The 23,061-nt window shown below is 50.0% G+C and overlaps 1 protein-coding gene across 3 annotated transcripts in view; it reads left to right on the top strand.

Annotated features, from left to right (window-relative positions):
* Positions 1–14,622: 14,622 nt before the first annotated feature.
* Positions 14,623–23,061, top strand: part of TET3 (tet methylcytosine dioxygenase 3) — a 113,365-nt gene continuing 104,926 nt past the window's right edge. For 2 of the 3 annotated variants that reach the window (XM_079940302.1, XM_079940300.1), the window contains exons 1-2: positions 14,623–14,750; positions 15,569–16,294. In XM_079940302.1, the coding sequence (XP_079796428.1) occupies positions 15,992–16,294 (303 nt within the window). In that variant the 5' untranslated portion in view covers positions 14,623–14,750; positions 15,569–15,991. Of the gene's footprint in view, positions 14,751–15,016; positions 15,256–15,568; positions 16,295–23,061 lie in introns of those variants that run through there. The other variant, XM_079940301.1, reaches the window with a different exon arrangement.

Raw genomic sequence — 23,061 nt, 5'->3', positions numbered from 1 at the left:
TAACAGCCCTCCTAATATGTCTCATATCTGTTTCATCAGCAAGCACCCTATTCAAGAAGCCTTTGCTGACTGCCTCGCCCCCACAGCTGGGTCAGGTGCCCGTCATTGTGTTCCTGTTGAGTGCCTTTGGCATATATCTTATTGTTGCACTTGCCACATAGCATGAAAACGATCTATTTCTTTGTCTCTTTATTAGACTCAGAATGAGTCTTATTCCTCTTTGTCTCTCCAGTGTCTGGCACATACGAGTGAGGAGCTCGATAAATACTAAACAAATGGAAAGAAGTAGGCTGAGCTTAAGAAGGGCCCCTTGGGGCTTCCCTGGTGGCGCAGTGGTTGAGAATCTGCCTGCCAATGCAGAGGACAGGCGTTCGAGCCCTGGTCTGGGAAGATCCCACATGCCGCGGAACAACTAGGCCTGTGAGCCACAACTACTGAGCCTGCGCGTCTGGAGCCTGTGCTCTGCAACAAGAGAGGCCACGATAGTGAGAGGCCCACGCACCGCGATGAAGAGTGGCCCCTGCTTGCCACAACTAGAGAAAGCCCTCATACAGAAACGAAGACCCAACGCAGCCAAAAATAAATATAAATAAATAAATTTTTTTAAAAAAGAAAAAGAAGGGCCCCTTGGACTAAGCAATGAAACGTCCCCTACACCCTTACCCCTTATGCTCGCAGCTACATGCTACGTACTTGCCAAGTCCCAGGCCAGCTCCCAGCTAGGCTCTGAGCAGCTTATCTACCTCTGGACTAGATTATGTGATTGTGTGACCCGTAGAGTAAATGGCAGAAATAGAAGATGGGTAGTGAGCCCTTGGATTCTGCTGGCAGCGCCCCTGCCCCGGGTGAACCTGGAGCCACTGGGGACCATGAGTGCCCCTGGAGGAGGGAATTGCAGAAGAAAGCAGCAGCCCGGGGCTTGACTTGGTAAAACTGCATTAGCAGCTGTGGATTGCCCTCCTCAGACTTCTCTTACGCAAGAAAGAAACTCAAAGTGACTGTCGTTGGGGATTTTATCATTACGTACAGCTGTGGCTCTGAGGGTATTGCAACATTCTCTCTTGCCAGTTTGGGGCCCTGCTACAGGGCAGTTGTGTCAGATGGCTTGCAAATGGGGACCCCAGGGAATGTTACCTGGTACTAGGGACCACCTGAAGTTGACAGATGAGGAATGATAAAAGCATGTAGGGAGAAACTGTGTCACCTTGGGCAAGTCTTGATACCTTCGGTTTCTTGCATTGACAACAAAGATAATCTTCAAGGTCCTTACAGTCTTATGTTCAAAATATTTGCCCTATGAATGAAGAAGTCACATGGAAGGGATGGAAGGCTTGGGTTTGGTGTAAGACAAGCCTAGGTTCCAATCCTGGCTGCGCCACACTAGCCAGCGGTGCAACCCGGGCACTCTTAACCTCTCTGAGCTTCTACTCTTACCTCTGAAAGTGAAATAAACTCTGCACCTACTTTGCAAGGGTGTTCCAAGGATTAGAAATACTGGAGAGAAACTTCTGGGCACAGAAGTAGCTGATCAGAAACTGGAGCCAGCACGTCTGTGTGGGTGGAGCGGTGGTAAGAGTGGGAAAGTCCTTCACAGTCTGTCTCTGAGCTGAGCCTTGAAGGACGAGGTGAGGGGTGTGATGGCGGCAGAACGGCAAGGACGCGCAGGCAGTTGGGCAGCACGGGCCAAGGAAGGAAGAGACATGATGCGATGGTTACGAATGGATACAATGTGGTCCCAAATGGAGAGAGACAAAATGACCCTAAGTGTGACGCAGGACACATGGTAACAGGTGCTACTTCCGCCTACGGGAGCTTCATGGGTCACATGGCATTCGAGCTGGGCATTAAATGATAGCAGGATTTCCAGAGCTTTGGGGTAAACACCAAGAGCAAAGGCAGGGAGCTAAGAAAAAGTCCTGTGTGCCTAAGGCAGGGGAGGCCGTGACGTTAGAGGAGGGCGGCAGTGGACGAAGAAGGCTCGAAGGTTTGCAGTTGAGCGCTCGGAGCGGCCGAGACACGCCGGGCCGGCGCCGACCCAGCGCTCACAACGACTCGCTGACTCTACCTGCTTCTCCGCGGCGCCTCCACGCGGGTTGCGTCCGCGAGGCCAGAGCCAGAAGGCCGGGGTCTGGAAGGAGCCTCTGAATTCCCCGGGGCGCCCTGGCAAAGGGGCTGGCGCGGGACTTGTGCTCAGAAGGCGAAGGGCTGGGAGAGCAGGCGGGCATTCGCTGCAACTTCCTTCCCGCCTGGCTGCTGGCTGCGTGCCCTGAACTTGACCTCAGATGACCTCTGTGTTCCCTTCTTGGAAACGGTTCCATTGCCAGGAGCAGTTGAGCTCTGTCTTTGGCTTTCTTTTTCCTTCAGAGCAGGGATCTCGTCTCAGCTGAGACTGGTTCCTGCTGCCCCCCGAGTCTCCGCTCCTTCAGCAGCACCTTGCTTTCCCTCCACGGTCGCCAGCGGGATGCCTTCTGTTAACAACCTGCTCTCCTTGCTTCCTGTCCACCTTCATTGTTCTTAAGACTGATGGCTTTAAGAGTGTGAGATCACTGTATGGATAAAGAACAAGGGGAGAGGTGTGAAATCCCGCCCCCCCACCCCCGGCCCCGGCGCCTCAGACACACAGCTAGTTAACAGCTGAGCAGAATCAACCCAGGAGTCTGACTCGCATGTCGATGCTCTCAGTCCTGGCTAGGAGCTGCTTAACTGTGTACCCTCAAATTCATCAGTGCCCAGAGCTGTGGACCTTGGCTCATTTGCAAGTCTTAACTTGGATTAATGTCAGTGTCTTGAAATTCTTGTGTGAAAAAGTGAATTATGTTTTGGGTATTGTCCTTGTTGACAATACCATGTTTGCATGTTTTGTGGATTGGGTTGGCATGAAAAATAATTCCAGAAATGCCTGGATTTGTCCAGTGTTGCTGATTAGTGTTGTCTTAGGAGACTAAATCCAGTATTAGCCCCAATAAGGGGAAGGAACTGCATCATTTTCTCCGTAGTCAAATGCACAAGGTGTACCCACAGCATACTTATCAAAAGAAAGAGACAGATTTCTGGTCAACATACAAGCTAGAAATTATTACTCCCAAACAGGCTGCTTTGTTCAAAGACTCTTCCACACTTACCTTTTGAGCCAGTATCTGGGTCCCAGTAGAGAACCAGGTTCTGTTCACCACTCAAGGCCCCAGGTGCTGTGCAGGGTGCTGGGAATACACTGGGTAGCAAGACAGACACACATGTGTACCTTACAAAGGACCTCTTCGCTTACAAAATAAAACGTCTAACCTAGTCTTGAATACCATCTAACTTGTCAGGTTTGTTTCTGAAAGATATTTCTGGCTGCTTTCTAAAATTAAGCTTCTCTTCAAAGGATGGAGAATGAATTCACCGATTGAAAATACTCAGAAAATAATGTAGCTTAGACAAAGGCAATCTCAAAAGAACAATTACTAAGACATTTTAAGCAATGGCCACATAATCTCCCAAGGAGATGATTTACATAAGAACATTTATTTAGAAATAGACACTCTGGGGACTTCCCTGGTGGTCCAGTGGTTAAGACTCCACACTCTCAATGCAGGGGGCCTGAGTTCGATCCCTGGTCAGGGAACTAGATCCCGCGTGCCACAACTAATACCCAGTGCAGCCAAATAAATAAATATTTTTGTTGTTGTTTTTGTTTTTTTTTAAAAAAAGAAGAAGTAGACATTCTGGGGTGTTTGTGTAGCATGCAAAGGCACATTTTCATGAGAACAAAGTTTTGGCTTCCAGAGGCCAGACACCTTTCAAAGCAGGATGACCAAGTGGTCTGAACCAACTCAGATCTATCGGCTGCTGTCCACTGCCCATGAGCCCTCAGGCTAGGACTGCCCCAGGCATCTACATTTGACAGCACCTGCCTACAGTATCTCCGAATCAAATCAAATTACAAGACTGACACAGCTTAGAAACAAACCTGTTTATTTGCATGGGTTCCCAAGTTGCCAAGGATATTTCATTGATCAAAGACAGTTGCTATCATCTAAGTTTCCAGGTTCTCAAAAACAGCACATTCAAGGCTTCCCTGGTGGCGCAGTGGTTGAGAGTCCGCCTGCTGATGCAGGGGACACGGCTTCGTGCCCCGGTCCGGGAAGATCCCACCTGCCGCGGAGCGGCTGGGCCCGTGAGCCATGGCCGCTGAGCCTGTGCGTCTGGAGCCTGTGCTCCACAACCGGAGAGGCCACAACAGTGAGAGGCCCGTGTACCGCAAAAAACCGCAGCGCATTCTGTATGCTTTCTATTTCACACAGCGCTTTCTCATTCATCCTCTCCTTGAAGCCACACCCCAAATCTTGCATTACATATTACCATTTTACAGATAGACTGACGTGCAGTTAAATGACTCACCTGAAACACACAGCTAGAGAGGCCCCTTGGCGCTTGAAATCAGGTCCTGCAGTTCCTCCTCTGCCAGGCCACAATGGCCTAGACTCCTGGGGAAACGTGTGATGGCTCGTGCAGACACATCCCAGCCTAGCTGCACATTATACCCCCACCCAAGAGTGCCTAGATATTGCCAAGGGCATAATGCCCTGGCCCCTGCTCAGCACGAATCTCCAAGGGTAGGGCCCAGGTAATGGCTTCTTTAAGTCCTTTAGGGTGGCTACAGTGTGCAAAGTCAAAACCATTCTGTTAATCATTATTACTTGGTTCCTGCTCTCTCGAGGACCTGCTTTAAGGCATAAATGTTCCACTTGCCTGTTTTCACAAATAAGTTTCTATTTCTCAATTATAAGAATTATATCCATTTATTGTAGAAATTTTAGAAGAAAGGTATAAAGAACAAAAATCATCCACAGACCCATTATTAGTATTTTCATGTATTCCCTTCCAATCTTTGTGCATATTGACTTACAAATTCTTGATAATACAATATATACTGATTATTTTCTTTTGAATTCATATGGTAAATATTTTCCAATATTACCAAATATTTTTCAAAAGCACTATTTTAAGAACAGAAACATTTTTTTTTTTTTTTGCGGTACGTGGGCCTCTCACTGTTGCGGCCTCTCCCGTTGCAGAGCACAGGCTTTGGACACGCAGGCTCAGCAGCCATGGCTCACGGGCCCAGCCGCTCCGTGGCATGCGGGATCCTCCCGGACCAGGGCACGAACCCGTATCCCCTGCATCGGCAGGCGGACTCCCAACCACTGCGCCACCAGGGAAGCCCTCAAAAGCACTATTTTAATATTAAGACATAAAAGATTTTTAAAGATATGGTCCACAACATTAATAGTGATTAACACTGGACTGCAGATTCTTTTCAGATTTTTCTTTTTGCTCATTTGTGTACTCATTTTTTTATAATTAACTTGTGTTTGTTTACTTTTTAAATTAATGAAATTATTATAATGGCTGCATCATGTTCTGCTGTGCTTACATCTTATGAATTAATCATTCTTTAATGTTGGACATTTAGGTTGTTTCTAATTTTGTTGTTATAAATAAGCCTTCCATGAAGACCCTTGTACCTTGATTTTTGTGCACCGCTCTCCTAGCAGTGAGATTATTGAGAGGGTATAAACATTTTGAAGGTATTGACAAGCATGTGAAATTGCTTGCCAAAAGGGTATGTGAGTTTATGGTCTCATCAGCGGCATATCTTGGCAAAGAAAACCGTTAATAGTATTTGCAAAACTGAGTACATTTGATCTTTGAACAACACGGGGGTTAGGGCACTGACACTCTGGGAAGTCCAAAATCCCGGTATAATGTAGTCAGCCCTTTGTAGCCTTGGTTGCTCTGTATCCCTAGTTCTGCATCCTCAGATTCGACCAACTGCAGGTGGTGTAATACTGTAGTATTTACTATTGAAAAAAATCCAGGTTCAGTGGACCCACGCAGTTCAGACCTGTATTATTCAAGAGTCAGCTGTATTTTCATTTTGTGATCTGTCAGCTTGCTATGATTATGAATGAGATTGGACTTTTTATATCTTTTTTGGTCATTTGTATTTGTGAGTGTTCACATTCTTTGCCTTTTTGTCCCCTTGTGGGTGACTTTTTTCTTACATAACACTTTTCCTTTTCATTTGTTTTGTAAATATTTCCCCTGAATTTATGATTTAAGTTGGGTTGTTGACATGCAGAAGGATTTAGTGATTTTATGCTTAGAAATACTTTTCCATTGCTTGATTAGGTAAATAGTTACCATTTTTCTTCTACAGGTCTCAATGAATAAATGCCTGCTTAAGTAAGAAAACTTTTTCTGGTTAAGCAGGATTTTAATGGTCTGAACTAAGAAACAGTCCATCTCCTATAGGAACCAGACTTGGAATTATCAAAACGACGATACTTTTATTGTATACGTTCCTTGAACTACCCCACTCGATACATGTAAAAAAACATGTTGGTAGTTCCCACCTTTGTAGGGAAAAACGTTTAAAAAGCAAACTAGATGACATAGTCTCTCACAAAAGACTGCCCACCCTCAAACTAACAAAAGCACATTTCCACTCTGTATTCAAAAACAGGGTGGGTCTTAGGATGGTACTACTGGGCCTCAGGTAGAAACTTCCTCTCAGGTCAACCCCTGCACCCTCTCCGCCCACCGCCCTGGCCCCATGCCTTGGGTACAAACTCTAATCCTGAGTAGGGTTGCTCTGGCATGTAATATATGGGACATATGGACACTAAAATATTATTTGTTGTTTCTCTGACTTTTGAATTTAACTGGATGCTCTGTATTTTTATTTGCTAAATCTGGCAACCTTAATCCTGAGGTTTTCTTTCAGTGTTGATGTTGGAGGCCACATCCCAGGAGTGCCCACAGACAACAGTAGATAGACCTGGCACCTCTGGCATACCACATGAAGGAATTTACCTGCCTTCCTCCAAAGAGGGCTCTCGCAGCCAAGAGGCCCCAGAGATATTTTCAAAAAAACCCTACTCACTGACTTTTCTACAGAGATCAGCATGTGCTTGTAAACCTGAGCTCTTCTCCAGGTCTCTCAGCGTGTGTGTGTGGGGTGCTTCTAGACTTCCTGTACTTCATTGTTCTTCTTCCTTCTTTTTCCAGCAGCTGTGAGGCTCCTCTTGAGCCTGTGGACCTGGGCAGGCCCTGTCGAGTGCTCACCACTGCTTCACTCAGGTGTCCTTAGCCCACACACATCCCTGTTTTTTGTTTTGTTTTGTTTTTTTATAAATTTATTTATTTATTTTTGGCTGCGTTGGGTCTTCGTTGCTGTGCGCAGGCTTTCTCTAGTTGCGGCGAGCGGGGGTTACTCTTCATTGCGGTGCGTGGGTTTCTCATTGCAGTGGCTTCTTTTGTTGCAGAGCATGGGCTCTAGGTGCGTGGGCTTCAGTAGCTGTGGTTCACAGGCCCTAGAGCGCAGGCTCAGTAGTTGTGGCACACAGGATTAGTTGCTCCGCGGCATGTGGGATCTTCCTGGACCAGGGCTTGAACCTGTGTCCCCTGCATTGGCAGGCGGATTCTTAACCACTGTGCCACCAGGGAAATCCCTATATCCCTGTTTGAACGGCCAATCTTTTTGTTCACTGTGGCCTCTTTCTGCCTGAACACCCATTTTCTGTCTTACAGGCTTTTGATTCACTATAAATAATTAGATTGTTTCCCAAAGGCTCAATGTTCAAATTCAAGTTTTACTGTGGTTTGAGATGGCTGAATATCAGGTGGATGTGGGTAATGGCCTAGTCATGCCACCATTAGGACCATCCTAGAAATTGGCGAGTAGACTGAGACATAACCTGATAATCCCCTCCCTGGTTTAGCAGATAAATAGTACAATGTTGGGAACACAGAATACCTCTCCAGGAACGAGGCTAGAGCGACCTTGAATGACTGGATCCTTTAGTGCAGGTATTTCCAAGAACCTCTCTCCCAGGTCCATGGGGGACACCGGTGTCCTTTTTATCTCTAGCCTTCTTATCCCTAGCCCCTGTAGACTCCTAAAGCAGAGCTTCTCAATCTTTAGGGCACCTATGTATCACAATGGCTGAGTGGGAAGAAAGGGGTCTCTGGTAGGGGTTCTGAAGATTTGTCCCCCTGCACTGCACTGTTCCTGCAAATGGGACTTGACCCTCACCCATAAAAGGGTATGGGGAAGGGGAGCCTCAAGGATGATAGGGGTTGATATCAAGTTCAGGTCTCAGGTGGGACAAGTAGTCCCCTGCTCAGCAGGAGATGGGATGGAAACAACATACGGAAATAGGTTATTGAGACAAACTGGTTGAAGTTGAACCAATCTTTTAGGGAGGCTCAGCTCTTTCCATGAAGCCTTTGCACTCCTCTAACTGGATTCTCAGGATTTGTAGTTCAGGAATTTCACAATTTTTATTTTCACGTATTTTCTGTGGCTTCCTCCCCCTAACTCCCCACTTTTTTTCTTTTTTTAAAGTTCCTTTTAAAAATGATGACCTCGTTTGAGGATTTGATGTTGAAATTTAACCAAGAGGTAGATCTAGGATCTGAGTGCAGCCACTTTCCCCTCCTGAACCCCAGGCCCTTCTATGCGCTGCTTCCTGGGTCTCTCTGTGGGCCGGTCCCACAGGTGCCTCAAATGGAACATGTCCTTGCTGACCTCGTTTAGCAAACTGCTCCTCCTCTAGGCCCCTTGGTGCTACCATCCGCCCTGCTGCTCTTCCAGAAATCTCCTCCCCACCCCTCATCCAGTCAGCCCCTTCCTGTTATTTGATTCCCTAAATCTCTCCAATACGTACTTTTCTTTATCCCCACCACCACTGCCCTAAAGGAGGCCATTATTTTTTTCCCACCTGGGTTCCTGCAACAGCCTTCCAACTGGTTTCTCTGCCTCTGTTCCAAGACCCCAGACTGAAGCTGGCACTGGACAAGATATGGTCCCCATCCACTACACAGTGGATGGGACAGACTGACTCATTCTTATGATATGATTGGTGGGCCCAGTCTCGAGAGATCATCAAAGGCTTCCCAGGGTGTCACCTGGGTTTAGCCAGGAAGGATGAGTGGGAGTGAATGGCAAGAAGGCAGGAAATGCTTCTGCCACAGCTATGCTGTTTTAGTAGTTTCTTTACTAGGCAGGCCCCTAGTGACATATATACCGAGTTCCTTCCTTTTCTGGATTCTTTTTTAGTTTACACATTAATTTCTACTGAGTTTGCTCCACTGTCACTCTCCTCTCCCACCATGCTTCCCTCAACTCAGGTTTCTTTCTACTAATCTAAATCTCTGAACATGCATAGTGGGAGGAATGACACCCATTAGAGTGGAAATCTCAAATATATGTCCCCAAGAGGGAGAAATGCTCTTGAAATGGGCAGAATTGATTGCATTAACACATGCCTCAAATACACACACACACACACACACATCCACCGCACACATATGCACACATACTATTCCCTGTGTATTAATTATTAGTGCTGTTAACCAAATATTTTTGCTTCTCCTTCCAGGCACATGGGAGCATTGCACCTATGGCATTCCCCTGCTCCCTTATGACTTGCTTTGGCCAATGAAGTCAGAACAAAAGTGATGTGTGTTACTTCCAGGTAAATGCTTTAAGAGTTAGTGCTCTATTGGCCCCACCCTCATTTCCTGCCTTCAGGGTTGAGGAGGCAACATGCTAGTTGCAGCAGCCTGAGTCCTTAAGTGGCTATGGAAAACAGAGCTCCTGTTGGTCCCCAGTAGACATATTTCATGATGGAGAAATAAAGTTTTGTCAAACCACTGAGACCTGGGGATTGCTTCTTACTCTAGCACAACTTAACTGATCCTGACTGATACACCCAGTCAAATCAAGGTTTGGGGGGCACCAAGGCCTTTATTCCTGTTGGGTATTCAGCATCTTGAGTCTCCGAGTCAATTGAAGCTCCCATCCTCCTGCCCGGCCCCCTTAGGCTGGAAGATTTCCAGGTTATTCAATCTCTTTCCCATTATGAAGGGGACACTTGCATGCTCCTTGTAAGTTATGTACCTATTTTATTGAACCTAAATTCAAACTGAAGTCACAGAAATAGCTATAAGACATGAAAGCATTTGCTGAGTTATCCAAAAGCATAATCTAGATACCCTACATGTGTCGCACTAACCAGGGCATGTCCAAAAGCAATGCACTAACGAATCTCCCTTTCACCAAAAGCAAAATGCCAGTTTCTTCCCCCAGAACAGCCCTGGCACTGGTAGGCTAATTTCAGAGGTCCTGGATTGAAGGCCTGATTCTGACACTTAGTAGTGAATGACCTTGGAAAAATTACCCCTCTGAGTCCCAGTTCCCCTATCTGTAAAACGGTTATAATAACAATAATAATTATGTCATAGAAAGAAAAGGAAAGTAACATTTGCACATTTGGTGTACAAGCCACTCTGCAGACAGAACTGGAAAGGGTGTGGAAGTGCTTTGCAAAGGGAAAGCTCTATGCAGATGTAAGGTGATAATATTTTTAACCAACACATGACCAAAGAAGAACACAACAAAAATCAAATGAACGTCCCAATGCCTTCAGTCTTTAACACGAAGCTCAAGTGTGGACATTGGAGTATATTTACGTTTCTGCAAAAGGTCCCGTAATACAAAGCTCATTCTTCAAATAGGACAAATTGCTTATTAGCTAAAGGGAAGGAGTGAAGCCAAGTGCCTCAGAGGAGGTCAGTCACGTTCAATCATTTGCAGGTTGGGCAAACACCCAGCAGTGGCGGCTCCACGCAGTGGCTTCCTGAAGAACCACACGCGCGCACATTCAATTACACTTCTTGTGTCCTTTGCCCAGTGCGGAATTAACTTCAGTTCATCAATGGAAGCCCTACTTATTCCCCAGCCCCACCTCCGTCCCCATCCAGCGAAACGCCCCCTGCCAATTCTGTAGCGCCTGCAGTCCCTCGGGCTCTTCCTTCTCGAGACGGGATTTCCCTTTCTAGTCCCTGAGGCAGCAGCGCAGCCAGGTCCTAACCTCACCGGAGCAATTGCCTAAAAGGCTCTGCCCTCGGCCACTGGGGGTGGGGCCCGCCAAGCCGATTTATAAAAGGAGCCTCCCGGGGTCTGCCTCCTCTAAGCGCCTCCGGCGTGATCTTGGCCGGCGCCTAGGTGCTGAACTTGCTTCTCGCCGGCTTCTCAAACTTGAGGGTGCAACGCCTGAAGGGCTTGTTAAAACAGAACGCTGGGTCCCACCCCCAGAGTTTCTGCTTGAGTAGGTTTAGGGTGGGGTCCGAGAGCTTGCATTTCTAACAAGTTCCCCAGGTGTTGGTGACGCTGCGGACCTGGGACCACACTTAGTGAACCACTCACTGCCTCTGGTTTCAGGCTGCTTTCAGATAGAGAGGCTCGCTCGCCACCTCCACGCCGGTCCCAGCTGTTCTCCTGCCCTGAGCGCTCCTCCAGTAGGGATAACCCGGCGGCACAGGAGGCTGCAGACCTAGGAAGGCAGGGCCTGAGGAGTTTGGAGTGCATTTTGAGGGCCCCTGAAGGGTTCGTGCAGGTAGGAAAGCAAGCAGGAATAAACCTTGGAAGCCTGTGGGTGCTTGGCGTTACTGGGATATTTCATTTATCAGGCTCTACTGACCTCGTGTCTGCATTGAACACGTATTGATTGGGTGCTTAGCTTTAGAGTTACAAAGGTGAAAAGACAGGGTCCCAGCCCTCCAAGGGCTCATAGTAACTGGGAGGGAAATGTGCAAATGATTACGATACTGATAAGATTTTCCTAGGGAGGCAGCGTCAAACTTCTGGGGAGGGAGAGTGTGTGGGACTCTGGAATCTGTCTGAAGAGCTGGAAGAGGTTTCATGGCATTTAAGCCGAGACCTGCAGGATGAATGGGAACTTGGCGGGTAGAAGGAGTAACTGGGAAGGGGTTGAAGTGGGAAGGGGTTTCCTTGGGTAGAAGGAATGAATGACAAGACTGCTGAAATACAAGGCTCCAGAGAGAGACTGACAGCACATCTCAGACCTGGGACTGGTTTTCCCTCCTACCTCTCTGGCCGCTCCTTCTGTCTCCTTTGCTGGCCCCTTGTCAGCTGCTGTTCCTCATGAGCTGGTGTTCGCCAGGGCTCTGGCCTGGCTGCCTTTTCTTCTCACTCTCCATGTCCACTCCTAGTGAGGTCCTCCACACCTGAGGCCTCACGAGCTGCTCCCTGTTGGGGCCCACAGCCCCAGCCTCACCTCCTCAGCTCCACACTCAGCTCCACGCAGATGTCCCCAGGCATCTTTCCTCCTGTACTCTGCCTTGGTGAATGGCACCAGCATCCATCTTGTTACCTAAGCCAGAGGATTTAGTAAAATGACCCTTTCATAGATAGCTGGTGAAGAGTAAACTGGCACAGCAAATTGCTGGTGCCATTCACCAAGACAGAAAACAGGAGGAAAGATGCCGGGCTCAAATTCTGAGTCTACAGTTCACTAGCTGAGTAACCTTGGGCAAATTACTTAATCTATTTCCTTATCTGTAAAGTGGGTTTAAAGGTAGTATGTACCTCACAGGGTTTTTATGTGGATTAAACAATAATTGTTACTTACTAAGCACTATGTTAAGTACTTTACTTGGATTCCTTTGGAGATGATGAGTACCTTGTCCAAGGTCACTCTGCTACCAAGTGGCAGAGCCAGGCCTGGAACCCACAGTTCCCTGACTCCTAAGCCACCCTCTTCATTGTCACACTATCTGGAGATTGTCTATCAAATAGGGAAATACTTGCAATATAATGTTAAGTAAAAAGTGGACAGCAAGCTGCATAACCATTGTGAGTACAGCCATGTTATTATTTTAAAAAAGGAAATAATCTACAATAGAAAAGGCTAGAAGGAAATATAGCAAAAGGTTAAATGTTGTATTGGGGTTATTTTTGTCTTCTAATTTTCTATTGCCTGTTTTCTTTAATATACATAATTTTTGCTAAAAATAAAATACTTAAAACGTTAAACATTCATTACATAAAAAACAAAGTCCACAAACTGTTCTCATGTTTGACTGAAAATTGCACTCTATTGGTATCTCTTCTCAGTTCTAGTCTTACTTCCCTGAACAGAAATTCTTTCCTACTCTCAAAGGCCAGAGTAGGAAGTAGGTATTGCAGCCATGTTCACCGCCCTCCCACAGCTGACAACCTGGCCACTGGAGCAGGCTGTCAAAATCAGGCCTGTGGGGAGGGAAGTTCCAGACGGAACCCGGGCTTCTCCTACTGCCTAGGGCTTTCTGGACAGCGCTACTTGAGATCAATTACTTTTTTTTCTTCTTCTTTTAAATAACCGGCCGAATGCTCTTTTTCCAGTTTTGGCTGAGTTGTTAGCTTCATCCCGGTAGCGACGCCTGCCAGATACCTGGTTCCTTGAACACCGCCCAAACTGGTCAGGCCAGTCCGCCCGTGGTTGTTTCTGCCAGGACTTGCCCGTGTTTGGGTGTGTGTGGGGTGTGTGTGTGTGTGTGTTAGAGACCCACCCTTCTCCCCAGCAACCCAGGTAGGTGGAAGGAAGCTTCGGGGACCAGCCTGGCAGTCAGGCCCGATGGGTGGAGCTGAATTAATCTAACCTGGAATTTCAACTTGGCCTGAACAACAGGTGAGGGGAAAAAAAGCAGCAGAGAGAACCGGCAGTTTGGCAACTGGAAAATATTCTTACGCCTTGCCCCTTGGCTGGAAAATAGCCCGGGGTGACTTTTCAAAGTGTCTGCGCTGGGTTATAGGGCTCGGTTGCGCCACGGCCCCCTCGGTGGCTGTCCGAGCCCCTCCTGAACGCTGTCCTCCTCGGTTACCCTCCGCGACGCGCCCGTTTCCCCTCCTCTGGGAGGCAGGGCGGGGGTATCGGATTAGTCTTTGTTTTCGAAGCGAAAGAGCCGAGAGCGGCGCGGGGGAGGCTCGCGATGGTAGGGGCCCGGGGTCCGCCTGGGTAGGGCGCTCGGTCGTCACCCCCGCGAGGGTGCCTCCCGGCTGGCCCTCGGCCTCTTCTCGCGGGTATCCCCTCCTAGCCGGCCAGGCTGACTCGGTACGCAAACGCGCGATGTACCCCATTGTCCTGCCTCGGAATGAGCGAGCGAGCGGCTGCCAGGAGAGGGGGGTCAGTCGGGCCCGGAGCTCAGGACTCCCGGGGGCGCCGGGGCCGTCCCAGGCCGCTCGGCCCGCAGGGAGTGGCAGGAAGTGGGGACACCGAGGCCAGCTCCGCCGAGGGCCTAGACTGGGAGGTCCGCGTGCCCCACCCCGCGCCGCCCGCCGCGCCCGCCCGGGCTGCAGAAGCGCCGGAGGGCGGTGGCTGCCAACCGGAGGAGGGCGGCCGGGTCCCGGGAGGACCGACCGCTGGGGAGGGGAAGTACTGCAGGTGCAAAGGCGCGGCGTCCGGGCCGGGCCCTGCCCCCACCCGCTCGAGGACTGCCCGCGCCGTCCCCTCCCCCTCCGCGGAACTCCCCCCTCGCGTAGCCCCGAGCCCGGCGGAGAGGGCGGCGGCGGGGCCGGCGGGGCTCGGCGGGGCTCGGCGGGGCCGCACGTGCGCGCCCTCCCGGGCGGGGGAGTCCCCGGGCGAGCACGTGCCGCGGCGCGCGGGGGGCGGGGAGTCCCGCGGACGCCTTCATTGCTGCTGCTGCTGCTGCCGCCGCGGCCGCCGCTGCCTCTTCCTTCCTCCTGCGCCGTCCCCTCCTCGGCCCGGGCGGGGGGCTCCGTGCGCCGAGCTCGGCCGGGCCAGGCGCTCCAGGAGGCGGGCGCCCCAGGCGGCGGCGGCGGCCGCGACGGTGGTGGCGGCGGCGCGGGCCGGGAAACTTTGCCCCTTTGTGCGCTCCGCCCCGGAGGCGGCGGGCAGGTCGGTGCAGTCGGTGCCTTTCCGGCTCCGGGGTGGGGGAGGGGAGGCGTGGGGGGGGGGCCCGGCCCGCGGGGGAGGGGACGGCCCGGGGGCCGGCCGGGGGGCCGCTACTTTGTTGCGGGAGACTAGGCGGGGGTGCTGTGGATCACAGTGTAGCGGAGCCGGGCGGGGGCGGCGGGGCGGGGCGGGGGCTGCGGAGCCGCCGGAGCCGAGCGGCCGAGGCCCCAGAACAAAGGAGCCCGAGAGGCTGCGCGCGCGCGCCGGGCCTGAGCCGGAGCGCGCCCCCCTCCTAGCGCCCCCTCGTCGGAGCGGGCCGCCCTCACGGGTCCGGCCGTCGGGCGGGGAGCGCGGCTGGGCGGCCGGCGCGGGCTACCCCGGGCGCGCCCCTCTCCAGGCCGCTTCCGTGCAGGGGGCGCCCGGGCAGCCCCGCCGAGTGAAGCTCTCTGCAAACTTTATTTTGAAAGCTGTGCTCCCTTGGGGGGGGCCTAGCGACCTCCAGTGAGGGGTGTGTGGGAATTTTGGCAAAACTCTCCCAAGCCCATGGGGGTGGGGCGGAGGACAACTTTCTTAGAAATCTCACCTTGACCACCCCATTAAATTCGCCGTCCAGGTTTCCTTACCACCTCGTCAGGCCCTAGGCCTTCTCCCTCAGGGAGCGGGTGCTAGTGTGCCCTGCCAGAGGTTCTGGGCAGAACTTCATGAGAGCAAGCCCATTCTCTTCCCCCATCTTCCCTTTTCCCAGAAGCAGGAAGAGGTAACATGTGAAAGTTGTCCCCGAGCCCCGAGTGATGCGCTTCCCCTTTCTGTCTCTTTTGCAGGCAGCGCTGCCTTCTCCATCATCCTGACCCGGGAGAAGAAATACAGGAGGAGAAACTCCTCACCCTGCCCTGCCCCCATCACACACCTACTGGCACACCTCATGCCTGGGTCCAGAGTGGGTGAGGGTGAAGAACCCACCCATCCAAGATGATCCCGTCTCTGGGGACTGCCGCTGGTGTCCTCCCCCAGATCCCGGGCCCCATCAGGTGGGAGAGTGGCCCCCAACTGAGTCCTATCAGACTGCTGCAGAGGAGGTGAAGAGGGGTTGAGAAGAGGCACCCATCCCGGAGCCTGGAGCTACTTGCCTTCACCCTGTAGATTTTGACTGCTTTAGGAGAGAAGGACCTGTTGGTGGCCTTTGGAGGCAGGAAGCTGGACTGTGGCTCTGTCCCAGCACCTATGCCCCCACCTCTGGCAGCGTCATGAGTCAGTTTCAGGTGCCCCTGGCAGTCCAGCCAGACCTGCCAGGCCTTTATGACTTCCCTCAGGGCCAGGTGATGGTAGGGGGCTTCCAGGGGCCTGGGCTCCCAATGGCTGGGAGTGAACCGCAACTCCGAGGGAGTGGAGATGGGCGGAAGAAAAGGAAACGGTGTGGTACTTGTGAGCCCTGCCGGCGGCTAGAAAACTGTGGGGCTTGCACCAGCTGTACCAACCGCCGCACACATCAGATCTGCAAACTGCGCAAGTGTGAGGTGCTGAAGAAAAAAGTGGGGCTTCTCAAGGAGGTAAGATGGATCTTGCGTGGCTGCCCTGACCCTTCCTTGAGGGTGCTGTGTTCACAGGGGTCTTGCTAAAGCCAGTTAAGCCCGTTCTCCCGCTTTGATCCTCCTGGTCCAGCTTTGAGTGGGGCCATAAATAGGAGTGTTGCTGTCTTTGGAAGCTGCTTTAGGCTCCTTTGCCGGGCCGACAGTTGATGGGAGAGGAACCGGGTTGTAGAGGGCTCTGAGCTAGCAGTCTCATCTCTGATGTTTGCATTTGATGCAGGACAATGATATCCAGCTTTATCTCTAGAAGTTTCTTGTCCTGCTTGAAGCCTTAGATGTGTTTCAAGGTCACACCAATGCTTGGGTGATGTGGGGAGTGATGGTGTCAGGTAAGGGTTGGAGGCTGATGGGTTTGGAAATGAAAATTTGGAGTGACACGGTGTTTTTTATGCTTCCCTGATGGAGTGGGATGTTTCTTTCCCTAAATCTTTTTGGGTACCATCATTTTTGGGATGATACCTAAAAGTGTTCGGGAACTTAATGAGAAACCCATGATTTGGGTTCCCCTACTAAACAGTACTTCTTGAGGTCAAGGACCATTTATCTCTGTGTTCTCAGGGCCTGGCTCAGTTCCTTGGTGTGTAGTAAGCACTCAGATACTAATTGAATGAATGAATGATTGTTTTTGAGACACTGTCAACCCCAGGAAGGAGTACTTCCTTAATTATGAGCAGGGAGGCAGAGAGAGGGAAGGAGTTGGAATGAGAGCAGAGGAGGAAGTGGAGAGGCAGTGACCCTGCACTGGCCATCTTTCCTTTCCATTCTGGTGGTGGGCTGCCAGCATGAGGTTGGTAGCAGCTGTAACAGCGGAGAGTTGGCAGAGGTAGGGACGAGTGAAGTTGAGCAGCTTGGGAGGAGCAGTGTAGCGGCCGAGGTTGCTCCAGGCAGCGGAACTGGCGCTGGACAGAGACGGAGGCCTGCACAGTCTGTGGGACTCCCCCGCTCTGCCACTGATTTGTCCGAGGGCTCGGACAACTCAGGTCCCCTCTCTGGGTCTGTCTTCTGCCTGGGGAGATGCAGGGGTTGTGCTTGATGGCCTTTGAAGCCCTCTCTAGCTGGGCTGGAAACCGCTGTACTTCTGAGAGCCGGGGTACCTGTGGCTTCCATGGGCTGGCGGCTTGCACTCGGGATTTCCCTGACTGCTGAGTTCAGAGCTGTGCCGCCAGCTTGGTGGGGCTGTGGTCCCGTGGCTGGGAAGAAAGATCCAAGTGTTTTGGTCAGGAAAGTGGGTGTTGCTGGGATGTTTCTGCCCCTTCTCACCTTGTCTCGCCCACTCCCTGTGGAAGCTGCATATCACGGTCCAGGGACGGCGGACTGATGCTGTATTTCCCCGGTCTCAGGTTAAAGCAGACATCTGGATCACATCTGCAGCTCCCCAGCCCAGCCTGGGAGACCGTGTCCAGCTCCTTTATGTTGCTGGTGTTTGGGGGAGTTGGCATCCTGCTGGCCCAGTGCTCTGTGAGTCATTTCTGAAAGGGAGGTGGGATCAGGGGTAGGCTTCACTCCTGGGCATGAGATCTCGTGTTTTGGTATAAGTAGGACCTGCCTCGGCTACCTTGTGAAGCTTGATTCCTTTGCTTGCTTCCTGGTAGGATTTACCTCCTTCTCTTCCACCTTTCTCTCACTCCGTTCCTCTCAAACCCTGGGGGATGAAGCGGGCTCAGCTTTCTGGGCTGGAACACGTGGCTCTTGTGAACTGTGTTTAAGCTCTTCTTTCAGCAAAAATGAGGCATACCTGAGTGAAAGGGGCTGGGAGTGAAGCCAGGGGCCTGTCATCCTTGCGTGTAAGCTGCTGGCCTGGGCTTCCGGTGGTCGTGGTTAAGAGACCGGGGATCTGGCTTGGCTCAGGCTTAGAGACAACCCGGCGGAGAGATGTCTGCATCCCTGTGGACCTTGCCGTGGCCGGCTGCCCCTCTAGGCCCCCAGGGTCAGGAAAATGTGGCTGGTGTCCTGTGATCCCCCCTGGACAGAGGGTCCACGTGCTGATCTGTGCACCTGTGCTGTCCCATGACAGAGTTCTCCCAGTTTCTGGAGAAACAATGGAAAGGGGACAATGGAGTGAGCTTTGTCTTAAAGTTAACTTTCTTTGACTTGAAGAGCAGTACTTTGTTTTAAGGATAGATACTTTCTATTTCTTGATGTTTAAAAGTGTGCTTTTTTTTAATGAAATGGAGGTGTTGATAAAAATTAGATCTATTTTTTTTAAAGTCTTTACTTGGCAAAATACAAAATGGTAACTAGTGTCTGTCTCCACAATTTTTTTAAATTGGTCCTTGAAGGCTGAAACTGTGGGAACCACTGTCCAGGCTACACTGCATTTGACGAATGTATCTCTGGCAGAGTTGACAGGCCCGAGAGGCTGTGCCTGAGTGAGGGAGCCCAGGGAACCAGCCCAGCGTTTACAGCCCCCAGGGGACTGCTGAGACCTTCACTAGGTCTGAGAGGCCATGTAGCAGAGGGGACCTGTCCCAGGATTTGGGAGGTCAGCAAAGGAGGAGACCCGTAGAACTTTATTGTTTTTCAAGCTGTACATGCTGTTTATTATTTTACTTTTTTAAATTTTATTTATTTTTTTATACAGCAGGTTCTTATTAGTTATCCATTTTATACATGTTAGTGTATACATGTCAATCCCAATCTCCCAATTCATCCCCCCACCACCACCCACCCCCGTCCCAGCCACTTTCCCTCCTTGGTGTCCATGTGTCCGTACGTTTGTTCTCTACATCTGTGAGACCCATAGAACTTTAGAACTTGGCCCCTGCTCTTCAGGTGGGACAAGACACAGCATCCCAGGAGCCTCTTGGGAATCAGACCCTCTCTTTGCACCTGTGCTTCTCAGCGTCTCCTCTTCTGGGCACCTTTCTTTACTTCCATCCTGTCTCTACGTCCTCCAGCTTCCTTTGGGGCTTCTTCTGAGCTGTCTGCTGACAGCTGCTTTGTGTCATCCTGTGAGGGGGGAACATTACCTTGACTATCTTGTCTTCCTTCCCTGCTCCTCAATTTTTTACCCAGTGCGGGTAGGTGGTGCAGCAGAGCCCATCTACTCAGAAAAGTTCAGCATTTTAGTAGTAGAGGCAGCTCCCAGGGCTGGTCCTGTCCACCACAGATGTAGGTGACTACTTACTTCTCTGGGCCCTAAAGAGAGGTAACACACCTGAAGGTGTTCATTCCTGTAACTGAGGTCTTCCTTCCTAGTTCCAGGGAGGATTGAGATCCTAGGCTGATGTCGGAGGCTATTTGACTTCCACATTCTTTTTACCTGAGTGGTGGCTTGTAGCACAGTGAAGACGGCTGATTAGAAAAGTAGGATTTGGTGAGTGTGAAGATACAGAACCCAAAGTAAGGGCTGTGCCGCTGACTCTCTTGAGCATTGGTTTTTTCATATGTCAGATGGGATAACCCTTCTTTGTGAGGATTAATTGAGATAAAATATGCAGAACGTCTAGCACATGGTAGGTAATCAGTGCACGGTGACAACACATTCCTAGAACATCTAGAAAAGAATTAATCTTTATGCATAAAAATTGTGTCTGTTAGTCTCTGAGCTTTAATTGTTTATTAAATGTTTGTTTCAAGACATCCCTGCTTGCTCATAGAACTGTGGGGCCAGGCAAAGGGAGGGAAACATTTGCCGGCCTCTTTGCTGGGGGAGGAGGCTGGACACCCAGGAGCAAGGAGCCGCTGTGGCCCAGGGCCTGACTGAAAAGTTGCTCATGGTGAGGGACGTAAATGTCTGATAAAAAGGGTAGGAGAAAACCCCTTTGTGAGAAAAACTTCCCTAGAAGTATGTATACATAAGGCTGGAAGCATGACCGAGAATGGGTGAGAAATGAAGGGAAATAGAAATATATATGGTGTGTCTAGCCCTCAGCCAGTTGAATTTAGTGGCTGAAACAAAGCTCTATGCCAGTTTTGAGACAGGATACCTTGGAATCGGGGATCTCTCAACAATATCAGAACCTGACCACTTCTTGCCTCACCTGCTAGTAGCTCTGGCTTCCTGAAGATGGAGGCTATGAGGAGGGATGCTGTCAGGCGGCACCAGTTCCCACCAGCAAAGGAAGAATTGATTGGTAAAGTAGAAGTGATGAGACTCTTTAGAGAAAGGGACCCCATCTCAGCATTTCTGAATCCAGTGAGAAGCTTGGGCAAGGAGAGGTGTTTACCATAGACTTTAGAAAATTGTTTTTCGGTTGTAAACAGTTTTAACCCCATGGCTACAGACTCTAAAAGGGAAGTTAGCTGGAGGGGTAAGATTGCTTTTGAAAAAGGAAATGCTGACTTAACTGTCCTAAATGGTGCCCTAAGGAGGAAGGTGGTGGGACTGGGGAAGATCTGAACCGTCCATGTGGCTGCTTGGGCTGCTGTCTATGAGTGCAGATAGTAAAAGACCGTGCTTTTTACATGGAAAGGGGTGCGCTTCAAGTGTAGTCTGACGCTTTAAGAGGGACATAAGAGAGTCCAGTGGCCAGAATGTGCTGAGGTGGTGGAAAATGCTCAAGACAATAAAAGGCTTTTATATATTCCCAGCAAGAGCATAGAAGGAAGAGACAGTCTTACAGCTTTGGAGCAGAACTAGTGACAGAGAGAGAGAAGCCACTAGATCCCTGTCATGCGAGGGAGTATAAACTGGGGAGAGACCACAGCATGTGTGGCTAGGAAAGGAGAGCCAGCTACCCTACCTGAATCTGAGTCATTCACTCACTACTGCACACCTTCAGATATACTCATGGAATGATATCGTTATGGAATTCTGATGGTTGGAAGAGGGCCAAAAGACCAGAGACAGGCAGAAAGTTCCATTTTTCAAAGAGATTTTGGAAATTGTAAACCAATGTCAGTTTTTGACAGTTCTAGAGCAGATTTTTTAAAAGGTGGTTCGTGAGATTTAGAAAGACAGTGGTGAGCTTTGAGGGTCCCTGTGGTTCTTTACAAAGAAACTCAGTCAAACCAAGGGGCCTGGATTTCTGCAGATAAATGTTATTTCCTGCCAGCTTCGTGGACAGATCAGAGGACCAGTTTTTATTTAAAGTCATCCTGAAGAGGGCACAGGTATAACTGCCTTGTTCAAACTTTTAATCAACCAGTGTGGATCAGGGATTCCATGTTGAGATCGCCTGGATCCCACCCCCAGGGATTCTAGTTTGATTGGTCTTGGGTGGATCTCTACTGGGCTGGGGCTCCCCAGGTGTATCTAATGTGTAGTTACAGTGGAACTCCTCTGACACAGGTGAGAGCTGAATGATGGGCACCCACCTGGACTCTTTACTGCAAATTGCTCACCTGAGTCTTAGGGCACCCAAATGGTTTACAGCCATACTTCCTCCTTGCTAATCACTGGCCCAGCAGCATCGCATCATCTGGGAGGTTGTTAGAAATGCAGAATCTCAGGCTTTACATCAGAATGACTGAATGAGAATCTGCACTTTAACCACATTCAGGTGATTTGTATGTCCATGAGAGTTTGCGGAGCTGGTCTATGGCATTTCTGTGAGTGGAGAAGGGGACAGAAGTAAGTCTTGATGAACAGAGGTAAAGAACTCCAATTGCAGGGACTTCCCTGGTGGTCCAGTGGTTAAGACTTAGCCTTCCGGTGCAGGGGGTGTGGGTTCGATCCCTGGTCGGGGAGCTAAGATCCCACATGCCTCGCGACCAAAAAATCAAAACATAAAACAGAAGCAATATTGTAACAAATTCAATAAAGACTTTAAAAATGGTCCATATCAAAAAAATCTTTAAAGAAAAAAGACGTAATGGGAATAAAAATTTGATATATTACACTTAAAAAAAAAGAACTCCAGTTGTCAACAAGGGTAAGGAGGGTGATCCAACCCATTTACCCTGTATGCCAGGGAGACAAGAACATCTTGAGATTTACTTCATGTTTATTCTTGTTTTTCTGGAGTCCATTTCTTTCTAGTCTAGTGAGTTATCAATAAAATAAGCCCTTTAAGAACTTGTGTGTGTGTTCTGAGAACAGTTGGGAAAGGGTTCTCAGAAGACGTCTGCTGCTCAGCAGTCTGACTTGGAACATGGGAGCCCCACGAGAGAGTATTAGCTGGTGGTAGTTGTGAACAGGAGGAGCACACCCATAGAACCCGGGGTCTCATGGAAGGGTCTGGAGGCTTAGGAGCTGAAGGGATGTGTGCCCCCTCTTCCTAAGATGTAGGTAGGAGCAGGTGTGATCAGTGGGTAGGTGGGTGGTGGCAGCGGTAGTAGTGGTGATGCAGATATTTAAGTTGAATGATAGAACAAGGGGTTAAGAAGATTGGGGGCAGTCTGGAACAATGGGCTTCAGCCAAACTCAATGGAATTTAATCAGGGTAAATCCAAAGCTCTGCACTTGTTTTTAAACAAAGAAAGAAATAGCAGGTAGGAATAGCTGAAACTCTGAAAGGTGTGTTGACAGCCTGTCTCTAGGAGCTCTGTCAGAGTAGTCACATGCAGGACAACTGAAGAAGATGAGTTGTTCAGCTCGGACATGAGTGGAGGAACGCAGGCTAAGACGAGTCCTGTGTGGAAGAGGGAGTCAGTTCCTTTGTGTAGGGGAATGTGTGGAACTTCTATTCGAGGGTAGAAGTTAGCAGGTAGACTGAATCCATGTTTGTTTGTTTGTTTGTTTGTTCCAAGACTGAAGAACCAGCCCTGTGCCTGCGTGGGTCTGCGTAGAGGCTGGATGTTCTGGCTGGGATGTTACAAGGACGTCCTCTGTCAGGCGGGGTCTT

Source organism: Stenella coeruleoalba (genome assembly GCF_951394435.1).
Source record: "Stenella coeruleoalba genome assembly, chromosome: 13".
Classification (NCBI taxonomy): Eukaryota; Metazoa; Chordata; class Mammalia; order Artiodactyla; family Delphinidae; genus Stenella; species Stenella coeruleoalba.
Note: the sequence above shows the minus strand (reverse complement) of the source record. Positions and strands in the feature narration are given on the sequence as shown.